General features: G+C 33.9%; 1 protein-coding gene across 11 annotated transcripts in view; it reads left to right on the plus strand.

Annotated features, from left to right (window-relative positions):
• The window catches only part of LOC103558432 (zinc finger protein 383-like), a 54,389-nt gene extending 47,119 nt beyond the window's left edge, over nt 1–7,270 (plus strand). For all 11 annotated transcript variants that reach the window (XM_070557533.1, XM_070557538.1, XM_070557541.1 and 8 more), the window contains one exon: nt 4,362–7,270. In XM_070557533.1, coding sequence (XP_070413634.1) covers nt 4,362–5,839 — 1,478 coding nt within the window. In that variant the 3' untranslated portion in view covers nt 5,840–7,270. The remainder of the gene's footprint in view (nt 1–4,361) is intronic.
• Nucleotides 7,271–12,883: the final 5,613 nt, after the last annotated feature.

Below are 12,883 nucleotides of genomic sequence, written 5' to 3' on the forward strand. Positions count from 1 at the left end.
AATACATTTAATATTCCACAAACAACTAGGTAACTATAACACATGCATTACATGCATATATGTACACACATAGACACATTTGATGTATAGAAATGCATTGTAGATTTCCTCTAAAATACTGTATCATGTGCCTTCCTATCTTAATAAACTTTTAGATATATTATATCAGTATTATAATATAGATATATTTGCATAATTAGGTTGCCTTCCAAATTCTTCCAGTTTCAACTTATAATTGAAACTGCCATTCTTCTATACATTTTTTTGTAAGTGGATTTTCCCCCATATTTTCTTATGATTGATTTTTTTAAAGCAGAGAATTTTTAAAGCTTTTCCATCAATGCATACAATGCATATGTTCAATTTTATTGCATCATCTTCAGGAATGTATATCTTTTTTTTAAATAAATCATTCTGTGTTCTTTTTAGTTTTGGAATTGAAACCAATACCTTGCCCATTTTTTTGTTTTTCAAAATAAAAATGTTTTAACAGTGAAGGCCAAATTGTTATAGAATGTTTTACATTCAGGACTTATCTAGTTGCCACTCCATGATTAGGTTTACATTAAAAAGTTTTGTCTGATCTGATACTTAGGGAGGGTTGTGTACTTCTTAATTTCTCATATCAGGAGGGAAAGTCAATCTTTCTCATTACATGACGGTAATGTTGATCAAGTGGTTATGGAGATGACAGCCAGATCGCTCCATTGGAAAGGTACATTTTGCCCCTTATAACTACTGACTAATCTGTGTGCTGATTCTTGGAGACTGTATAAATGTCCTCCAGAAATGGCTCACCCAGAAGGTTTGACGTTCATTAGTTCTTCTTCAAAGTAATTACATTGAGCTTAGAAAATGGTGAGGTTCTAATTATCCCTTTTTTTCTGCATTTATTCGTTGGTCTTGCTTTAAGAAGAGCTTTTCCTCTCCACTTTTGTTGAGAAGCATTACAGATTCATTGATTCTTTTTTTAATTAAATATCTTATAATCCATTGTAATCATTTTTCTTTTTGATGATTAAACTGTCTCAAATTTGGCTATTGGGGACCACTTTCAGCTAGCTTGTGCATCCTTTTTTCATGTCTTCATGTTTTTAATGACTTTTTTTTCTGACACAAAAATATGTTCCAGGCTCATCTTGTATTTTCGCTGCTCCCCACTTGGAATTAGCCAACTCGTGAAGAAGGCTTAGTTTCTTTTAATAAGGAGTAGTGTTCAGCGACCAATACCTGAGTATTCAGTGTGCTCATTACTGCTGGGCTATCACTGCTTCTGTTCCCATTCACTGGAAAGAGGAAACCTGTTCTTATCATTGAGTCATACTAATAACTCTAAATTCAAATCCAAAAGATGAGATTCTGTCTCACTTTTCTGCATTTCAATTTTGTAACTTTACCTTGAACAGTGAAAAAACGCTGCTTTCCACAATATGAGTGTATTTATGCGTCTTCTGTCCTAAATGCCATAGAATAGGTTCAGAATTAGAAAACTAACACAACTACTGAGAAAAAACCTACTAAGTAAAGTTCAAGATTTCTTAGTTTTGTTTTCCTTTTTTTTCTTTTTAATTTGTTTTTTGCTTAGAATGTGTTACTCTAAGGATTTCCAGTCAGAGTTTAGTTTGAAAAGTTGTTAGATTAATTCTGTTCTCTGGATTTTCAACCTAATATACAGTTTAATTGTTGAGTTTAGATATTTTTTAGTTTATATTTGGAATATGTAAAGCATTTACTTGCTTCAAAAGTCAAAACTATGAAAATTATACTTAGACAAGTCATATTCGCATCCCTATCTGCTTCATCCATTGCCACCCCAACTCTAGGTAACCTTTTTTTTTTTTTGGTTAGTCTGATTTATCCTTTCTGTATTTATTTTTTCAGGAATAAAGTATGTTCACATTTATATTCTCAATTCTCCTTCCCTCTTTTACATGGCCTGTTATTCTCTCTGCACTCTTTTTTACTGTACTTGTTTTCTTTTTATTATGATTATTAATAAGATGTGGAAATCATTCCATATAGATTCAGTGACAAAAATCAAAAAGGTATATAATATAGACTTTTCTTTCTTGGTGTTCTATATGTTGACTTTTGCCATGACCCATTAGTTATAAGAATAATTCCAATAATTAGAATTTCCATGTAGACAATCACAAAATTTGCAAATATTTTCAGTTTTGTTTCTTACTTTCCTATGCTTGTAACCTTAATACTTCATTCTAGTCCTACTGCAGTGGCTATACCGTCCAGGAAATGTTCAATAGAAGTGGTGTTGCTGTGTGTTTTCATCTTTTTTAATGATTTTTATGAGTATGGTTTTTTCCTTCTTTTTTATTTTAAAGTTTGGAATAATTTTATATTTACAAAAAAGTTGCAAAAATAGTGTAGAGAGTTCCCGTATAGCCCTCACCCCCTACCTTATTGTGGTATATTTGTCAAAACTAAGAACCCAAGACTGGTACATTCTTATTAACTAAACTGCAGTATGTATTCAGATTTCATGTTTTTCCACTAATGTCCTTTTTGTGTTAGGGGACCTAATCCAGGATAACACATTTTATTTAGTTTTATTTAGACCATGTCTCTTGGTCTGTGACAGTTTCTTGATTTTTCCTTGTTGTTTATGTCCTTGACAGTTTTGAGGAATACTGGTCAGGTATTTTGTAGAATATCTATCAATTTGTATTTGTCTGATGTTTTTCTGATAACTAGACTTCTGATTTGGGGGGTTTTGGAAAGAATAGCACAAAGTTGAATTTGGGCTTGATTTTAAACTTTCATTGTTGTATGTATTTTTGCTGTATTTTTATGAGGATACACTTCATTAGTATAATGAAATTCTGTTTTATACATAGCATATAAGGGTTTACTTTATGTTGGATGCTGAGTTTTGTTTAATTATTTTTTCTTCTGGGATCATGTTTTTTTTTCCCCTTATTATAGTGACTTACATTAATAAATTTTCCTGTTTTAATTTTATATTTTTAGAATGAATTCAAATGGTCATGATGTTATTTTTTATTAAATTACTAGATCCAATTTGGTGATATGTTGTTTAGAATCTGTACATCTATATTCATTAATTAGATTGAATCATAATTTTTCTTTCTAATACTGTCCTGGTCTCATTTTGTACCAGCCTCATCAGATGAACTGAGACTATTCCCCTTTATTCCTCTTATTTTTTTCAATATTTTGGGGGGAAATATACATAAAGAAGTGATTATAAAGTGTATTTTACATTTCAAGTAATAAGTACACTCACATAACTAGCATGTGACATTTTTCAATAGTGTGTTTGGTAACCCATTAGTAAGTACAATCAAATCTTATGTTTTAGCAACATTAGAATTACCTTCTATCTCTACTTATAGAACAGCCCAGTACCTTACAAAGTTCATCTATTTAACTTTGTTTTTCATATTTTTGCATTTATTATTTAATTTGTTACAATTTTATAAAATATTTACAAAGTTCCAATGTCAGATCTACAAAACAACATATACTCATAGAAGTCTAGCTTCCATTCTTGTCCCCTCCCACTGTTTTCATTCCTTCCAACATAGGAGATCTTTTATAAACTTTATGGTTTATCCTTTCATTGTTTCATTGAATGTGAGCACGTATGTATATATCTTCATACATTCCCTCTATATAAGTGGTAGCATACACTAGATACCGTTTGCTCCACCTTGTTCTTCTACTTAAAAAAAATCATGATGATTATGCCATAGGGATATATAGATGCTTCTCATTTCTTTATACAGTTGTATAGAACTCTGTTGTGTGCATATACTATATGAGTTCAAGTAGTACCACATTGATGGCTATTTGGATTGGTTCTAGTCATTTGCTCTCATGAATAGTTCTGTGGTGGATACCCTTCTGCATAAATCTTTTCAGATTCTTCCCAGAAAGTGTATGTTTGGGTTCCTAGAACTAAGACTGCTGGGTCAAAAGGTAAATGCTTATATAATTTTGCTAGAAACTGGCAGATAGCCCTCTATAGTGGTTGTGTCATTTTTATTTGCTACGCTCAATATGTGAGAGAGACTTACTTACCTATAGCCTTCCAACAGAGTATGTTATCAAGCTTCCAGTTTTTTGCCAAAGTATATTTTGAATTTGTTCCAGAATCTGAGAGTCATTGATTTAATCTTTTCCTAATTGCTTCCCCCTTACCTTTCTATATCACTTTTCAATTTCTATACTTTATCTCTCAAATTGCACCACCATAAGAGAACAATATATTCTATTCACATTTATAGATATTTATGTCAGTGTAATTCTCCCTTTTCTATTGTAAGTTTTGTGTCTTCCAAGAAAAAAAAGTGAACATTTTTGTTTGTGTTTTCTTTCAGAATATAAAGAGAATAAGAAATTGTCTCTGAAAAAGGATAATTATGAAATGGATTCATCCCAACGTGTTAAAATGGAAGGATTTACAAAACATGGACTTAAACAGGGATCTCAGGAAAGACATTTTAACCAAGTGTCATGTACCTCTGAAGACATATCCTCTTTCATTCAGCATACATCTCTTTCACTACATCAAACATTTAACACTGAAGAGAAATCTTATGAATGCAAAAAATATAAAAATGCCTGTGGAGAAGACTCACAACTTACTGCAAATCAAGAAAGTCATCCTGGCAAGAAATTCTATGACTATAAGGACTATGAGAAGGCCCTTGGTAGGACTTCAAAACTTACTTCATATCACACAGTGCATATTGGTATGAGAACCTATGAATGTGAAGAATGTAGGACGTCTTTGAATAATGGCTCAGACTTTATACAACATCAGATAATTTTTACTAGAGAAAAATCTAATGAATGTAAGGAAAGTGGGACGGCCTTGACTAATGCCTCACATTTTTTCCTGCATCATAGAATTTATATGAGTGAGAAACCCTTTAAATGTAAGGATTGTGTTAGAGAATTTAACAATGGTACAGCCCTTATTCGTCATCAGAGAATTCATACTGGTGAAAAACCCTATGAGTGTAATGAATGTGGAAAGGCCTTTAGTACTAGTTCAATATTTAGAGTACATCAAAGGATTCACACAGGTGAGAAACCCAATGAATGTAAAGAATGTGGAAAAGCCTTTCGTCATTCCTCATACCTTACTCAACATCAAAGAATTCATACTGGTGAGAAACCTTACAAATGTAAGTATTGTGTTAGGGCATTTAGTAATGTTTCAGCCTTTATTCGCCATCAGAGGATTCATACTGGTGAGAAGCCCTACAAATGTAAGGAATGTGAAAGAGCCTTTAGTACTGCCTCAATACTTACAGCACATCAGAGAATTCACTCAGGTGAGAAACCCTATGTATGTAAGGAATGTGGGAAGGCCTTTCGTCAGTCTTCAGACCTTACTCAGCATCAGAGAATTCATACTGGTGAGAAACCCTATAAATGTAAGGAGTGTGAAAGGGCCTTTCGTCGTTCATCAGAACTTTCTCGACATAAATCAATTCATGCTGGTGAGAAATTGTGTGAATGTAAGGAATGTGGAAAGATCTTGAGTAGAGATTCAATACTTATACAACATCAGAAAATTCACACTGGTGAGAAAACCTGGGAATGTAATGAATGTGGGAAAGTTTTTACTTGTGCAGCATACCTGACTCGGCATCAGCGAATTCATGCTGGCGATAAACCACATACTTGCAACAAATGTGGGAAAGCCTTTCTTCGTTCTTCAGACCTTATTCTGCATCAAAGAATTCATACTGGTGAGAAACCATATAAATGTAAGGAATGTGGGAAGGCTTTTGCAAGAGGTTCAAATCTTAATCGCCATCAAAAAGTTCATGATGGTAAGAAATAGTATGAAAGGAGGCTTTGTAAGACTTTTGAGCATGTCTTTTAGGTCACCTGACGTGAGAGATAAACCCTGGAAACAAAATTAATAGGAGAAATCCTAAGAAATTCATCGGTGGGAAAAACATAAAAATATAATTAGTACAAGAATGCCTTAAGTGTTTCACAGTTTGACTATCATAAGAAGAAAATGAACATTGGAAAGCCTTTATCAACAGTTCACTTTTTTCTAAATTTCAAAAACTTTCTAATCATGAGTGTAGAAAGTGAAACACCTTCTTTGTTGCATTTTTATTATTTAAAAATACTTTAAATCCACTTTATTTTTTGTTTAGCTATGATTAGTTTGGTTTGCACATAACTAAAGTACTATCGTAAGTTGCACATTAAATTTTTAAATTTATTTTGTTCTCACCGAAATTCTTATTCCAATACCACTTATCCAGTAACTATTTCCTGATGCTTTTTATGCATAGTTTAATGACATTTTATATTCTTAGTATTATAAGCTTGGATTTAATGACAGTCCTTTTATATCCCACATCCGATTTGGAGAATCTTCAATTGATTTTTTAAAAATAAATTTCTAACTGTATATCTCTGCATCTGTATCATTTTATTTAAAATGTTACTTTAAGAAATATGTTTTAACATTGATAAAACTGTACTTTTATATACAAATTAATATTCTTTTAATAAAATTGGTACTTTGTTGTAGTAATTTTCTCTGAATTTTTAAAGAACTACAAAGAGGCCAACAAAATTACCTTTATCCTCCCAAGGAGATGTAACTATTGTCAAATTGTTGGAACAAATCCTTTCATAAATTTTTTAAGGAAAATGTAATCATATTATTCAAATAGTTTCATAAATTGCCTTTCTAATGACAAGATACGTTACACATAACATCCCATGTAAGTAAGTGTATTAATAGTATTAATATATGTGACTATACCATTATTTTTACCAAATATCTGTGGTTAAATACTGTAATTGACTCCACTTTTTGTGATTCTAAAGAATGCCTCATTTAGCATTCCACTTGATACATTGTGTTTGCTTATTTGCTTTTCATTGCTGAAATAATCCATTTGTACTTTTTAACATGCACAGATTTTAAACATGACAGATTAAGCTGACTTCCCTTTTGACCACACTGTGCTAGCCATTTTTCTCCTCCCCATATTACTTCTTATTGCAGAGTTTTTCCTAATGATTTTGCATAAATATAAGTATTTATGGGAATATTTAATTTTTTAAAAAATTATTTCCATTTCAATATATTCATATTCAAAAATTTATACATATATATTGTTATATTTGATGTGATATGGACATGGTTATATTCACTAGCATACTTGGGTTTTGTAAGGATTATACATAAATGGCTTATAGTTGAGACTGTAACATACTCAGTAAATATAATCCATTGTCAAAATTATTTCTTCCTTTGACTTTTATTGTTTATGGAAACACTCTTAACTGTGGTACACACTTGACTTAATATCAGAAATTTAATATTAAAGAAAAACCTTAAACCTCTACTGAATATAGCAAAGTCATCATTGTTCATTCCTTCTTGGTCATGAGATGATTCATCCTGAAGGAAAAAAAACCCATAAAAATATAATGAATAGTGCCTTCATTCAAATCTAACCCTTTATGCTGAATCCTAAAATTCCAATCAGCATGAAACACTGTTGAGAATATTATTGCCCACATTATCTGGCTAGTTAAAAAATAATATTAGATTGTAGGAACATCTGACTCCTTATCCAGTGCATGTTTAAACCAACATTTGGTTAAGAATGAAATAAAAATTTAGACTACAATTTCTTTGGACACAACACTGAGTATTCTACACAGCAAATCCTGTGGGAGGTGAGCAAAACTACTCACAGGAGAACTTACAACTCTATATCAAGACATATTACAATATCAGAAAAAATGAAAATGAACTAGCAAAGATTATATAGTCTATACATATAACTATTTATTAATAATTTTTAAAAATAAGGAATGTGTGTATGAAAGCTATAAGTCTCCAGAATTGACTAGAAGATTTAGAACCATTTCTAGTGCAATGAAATTAACTTAGATTGTTGCCTGTACAGAAAACTATATCCAGACCATCTATAGAGGCAAAATTCTCAAAACATCAAGAACTATTGCATATGAAAATATAGCAAGATTGACATCTAAGTCTATGACTTTCCTAACTCTAATTGTAAACCTGAACTAGGAAAGTTATAAAATTTCATTTTAGTTTCAATTATGAAGGTATGTTCAATGTCCTAAATAAGATATATCTAACTTTTTAAACTCCCATGATATACTCAGATAAGTTGTTTTTCTCACGTCTTATTCCAACTTGTGTTGTGAGTTTGTGGTTAAAGTGACAAGATTGTCTTTGTTTTTGGTGTTTTCCTTCCCTTTAGCCTAATGCTATAGTTGAATATTTGCTATCCTATTCTGATTCTGTCTACCTATTTATGTCCTTACTCTGTGTTTTGTGACTCCTTTCTCCTTTTTTTTTCTTTTTTCAGGTATGAGGGCCTTCTTGAGGATTTTTTTGTGGGGGGGGGGGTCTTGTGGCTATGAAGTCCCTTAGCTTTTGTTTGTCTGGAAAAGATTTAATTTCTCTCTCACATCTGAAGGATATTTTTGCTGGATAGAGTATTCTTGGCTGGAGATTCTTGTCTTTTAAAGTTTTGAATATGTTGTTCCATTCTCTCCTAGCTTATAAGGTTTCTGCAGAGAAATGCACTGAAAGTCTGATAGGGGTTCCTTTATAGGTTATTTTCTTCTGCCTTGCTGCCGTGAGTATTCCTTCTTTGTCATTCATTTTTGCCAGTTTTACTACTATATGCCTTGCAGTAGGTCTTTTTACATTGACAAATCTAGGAGATCTAGAAGCTTCTTCCACACATATTTCCCTCTCTTTCCCTAGATTTGGGAAGTTCTCTGCTATTAGTTCTTTGAGCACGTTTTCTGCTCCATTCTCCTCTTCACCTTCTTGAATACCTATAATTCTTCTGTTGCATTTCCTCATTGAGTTGAATATTTCTCGGAGACTTTCTTCATTTCTTTTTGGTCTTAGTTCTCTCTTCTCCTCTGTCTGGAACATTTCAACATGTCTGTCTTCGATTATGCTGTTTCACTACTCTATGGTGTCCACACGAACATTCAGGGAATCCATATTTTGTTTTATCTCTTCCATTGTGTATTTCATTTCTCATATTTCTGATAGATTCTTCTTTATAGTTTCAACCTCTTGTGAAGTAGCTCCTGAACTTGTTGAATTGTTTCTCTACATGCTCTTTTACCTCATTGAGTTTTTTGATGATAGCTATTTTGAATTCATTGTCGTTTAGCTTACATATTTCTGTGTCCTCAGGGCTGAGTTCTGGGTGCTTGTCATTTTCTCTCTGGTCTGGAGATTTGATGTAGTGTCTGATGTTCGAAAGTTGACTCTTTCTCATTCTGATATTATTTGGTTGCAGTTACAGCCTATCACCACTGAGTGGGAGTCAAGAGCCACATATACTCAGCCCTCTGCCTTATCTGAGATCCCAGGCACTGGAGCAGCATGGAGCAGGTGGGGGGAGGGGCACTTTCTTCTACGATGCATTCTGGGATTTCTTGATCAGCTCTCGCTATGTGGTCTCCTGGGGTCTTGGCTTGATAGGTCACCCCATGTGAAAGCTTTTGCCCCATTAGAGAGCTTCCCTCTAGGCTGCAAGGGCCCTAGGGAGTCCTGGGTGATCCCATGGATGTGCGACCCCTCCCCCACTCCTCTCATGGATCCCCTTATGGCAGCAATTGCAGTCTTTAGGGGAGGGAGTGAAGTTCTCTCTTACCCAGTTCCAGCTCCTCTGAGGGGGGCTCCAGCCTCTCTGCCTTCCGTCATGTGGCTGCATGTCTCTCCAAGGTTTTTGTGTTGTTAGGATGTCTTCTGTTGGATGGATGTCCAACAGAAGTATGGATATCCCTTTTTGTTGTATGTTGGAGGGGAGAGAGTACTGGGCAAGCTCACTCTGCCATGATGCTGATGGCACTCCCCTCGGATAAATTGTCCTAAAGATAAAACTGTTATCCTTTGATATCTTACTTTTAAATTGCACAAAGTGACATCAAGGATATGATCTAGCTCTCTGTGTTCAAGAAGTCTCTTTTTACCATTAGTTTGTAAAGTTTACTTTTCAAATGCCGGGACTCAGGTAGAATTCTCCCAGAAACATTCTCTTTTTTTCAATTGGTACAAGGATTTTCAGGGCCCTGTATCATTCAGGCTCAGTAAGAAGACAGAAAATGTACTAGATATTTATTTTTTAATTTACATGAAGTAAATCTTCTCTTTTTTGGATGTATAATTCTATGAATTCTTAAAAATGTATAGTTTTGAAAACACTATCACAATAATGTTACACAATGATTCTATTACCCACCAAAACTTCCTTATGCTGCTGCTTTGGAATCACACCCTACCCCTACTTATAAATAATCACTGTCTACCACTGATCTTTTTTCTTCCAAGATTTTTACCTTTTCCAAAATGTTTTATTAATGGAATTGTACAGTATGTAACCTTTTGACACTGGCTTCTTTCTCCAACAATATGCCTTTGAAATTCTCAAGTTGTGTAAATCAATAGTTAATTGCTTTTTATAGCTGAGTAATATTCTAATGTATAGATGCACCACAGTTCATTTATTTGTTCACTTGTTGGAGGATATTTGGATTGTTCCCAGTTTGGGGGGCATTATAAATCAAGCTGCTATAAAGTTAGTGTATAGGTTTTTGTCTGAACATAAGATTTTTTGTTACTAGGATAAATACTGAGGAGTGAGATTGCTTGGTCATATGGGAAATGCATGTTTGATTTTATAAGAAGTTGCCAGATATTTTTTTCCAGAGGGCTGTGGTAGGCAGCCTCTAAGATGCCCCTCAAAATCGCTCCCCCCACTATTCAAAATGCCTTTGGATCATCACCTCTTGAGTTTGAGCTGCATGTAGTGATTTGCTTATAATAAATAGAAGGAGGCAAAAGTGAATGGGATATCACTTCTGAGATTAGTTTACCATATGGCTTCTGTCTTGGGTGCCCTCTCTTTCTCTTAGAGCCCTTGGTCTTGAGTAAGCAAGCTTTCTTGTTGTAAGCAGCCCTATGTAGAAACCTATGTGGCAAGCAACTGATATTTTTAGCCAGTAGCAGGGGAGTATCTGAGGCCTGCCCAAAGCCATGTGAGTGAGCATGGAAGTGGATCTTAGAAGCACTGAACACTGTTACCTCTAGTTCTCTGAGGTGGTTCTATATTTGGCCTTGAATGTTTTCCTTACATGTTATGTGCTGATCAGTATGAGCAGGTCTCTCTGCAAATCTTTGCAGTTCTCTCTCTGCATTTTTCTTCTGTTTGGAACTCTGTCCTGTGAACTCTAGCCATTGTGATCTCTAGCCATTGTGATCTCTTCAGACTCTCAGCTCTGTCTCCTCCACCTAAGGGAGTCCACCAGATGCTGCCTGGTTTGTTCTTCCTTGCTTGTGGTCTGTGAATTTTCTCAAGGCAGTAAGTGTAATCATAGAACTTGCGTCAGTTGTTTTTTGTGTCTCAGGGATCACTGGCCTTCATCACCTGATGCCCAGTGTTTTGAAAACCATCATTTCATATATTTTGGTACAGTCTTTATTTTTTTGGTTCTTTCAGGTAGTACAGTATATCTAGTCTCTGTTTCTCCATCTTGGCCAGGAACAGAAGATTTCATCTAATGACTTTTTTAATATATATTTTTTTCATTTTTTATTATAGTAAAATATATATCATACAAAATTTGCCATTTTAGCCATTTTTAAGTATACATTGTACCTTAATTACATTCATAATGCTGTGAGGCCATCACCGCTAGCTGTTTCCAAAACACTTTTTATCACCCCAAACAGACTCTAACCATTAAGCAATAATTTCCAATTCTGCCACCCTCCCCCCCCCCCCACCAAGCCTCTGGTAACCTCTAATCTACTTTCTGTCTCTATGAAATTACCTATTCTAGATATTTCCTGTAAGTGGAATCTTACAATGTTTGTCCTTATGTGTCTAGCTTATTCCATTTAGCATAATGTTTTCAAGGTTAATCCATGTTGTAGCATATATCAGAGCTTCATTCCTGTTTAAGGCTGAATAATACATTCCACATTTTGTTTATCCATTCATCTGTTGATGGACACTTGGGTTGTTTCCACCTTTTGGCTATTATGCATAATGCTGCAATGAACATTGGCATACATGTATCTGTGTCCCTATTTTCAATTATTTTGGTATATAACCAGGAATAGAACTGCTGGTCATGTGGTAACTCTACACTTAGTGTTTTGAGCTACCACTGTACTGTTTTCACTGTGGCTTCACAATTTTACATTCCCACTAGCAATTTGTGAGTTCCAATTTCATCCTTGCCAACAACTGTTATTTTCCTGTTTTGCTTTTTAAAATTATAGCCATTCTAATGGTGTGAACTGGTATCTCATTGTGGTTTTGACTCTCATTTCCCTAATTGCTAATGATGTTGAGCATCTTTTTGTGTGCTTATTGGCCATTTGTATATTTTCTTTGGGGAAATGTCTTTTCAAGTTGTCTGCCCATTTTTAATTGGATTGTTTGCCCCTTTTTGTTGAGTTTTAGGGGTTCTTTATATATTCCGGGTATAAACCTTCATCAGGTATATAACTTCCAAATAGTTTCTCCCATTCTGAAGGTTGTCTTTTCATTTTCTTGGTGATGTCCTTTAATGCACAAAATTTTTAAAAATTTGATCAAATCCAAGTTACCTATTATTTCTTTTATTGCTTATGCTTTTGTTGTTACAACTAAGAATCCATTGCCAAATTCAAGGTCATGAAGATTTACCCCATGTTTTATTTTGAGTTTTATGATTTTAGCTCATATATAGGTCATTTATCCTATTTTGAGTTTATTTTTGTATATGGTGTGAGATAGGGATCCAGCTTCATTCTTTTACATTTGGAAATCCAATTGTCCCAGTACCTTCTATTGAG

This window comes from Equus przewalskii, chromosome 9 (assembly GCF_037783145.1).
Source record: "Equus przewalskii isolate Varuska chromosome 9, EquPr2, whole genome shotgun sequence".
In the NCBI taxonomy this organism is placed as follows: Eukaryota; Metazoa; Chordata; class Mammalia; order Perissodactyla; family Equidae; genus Equus; species Equus przewalskii.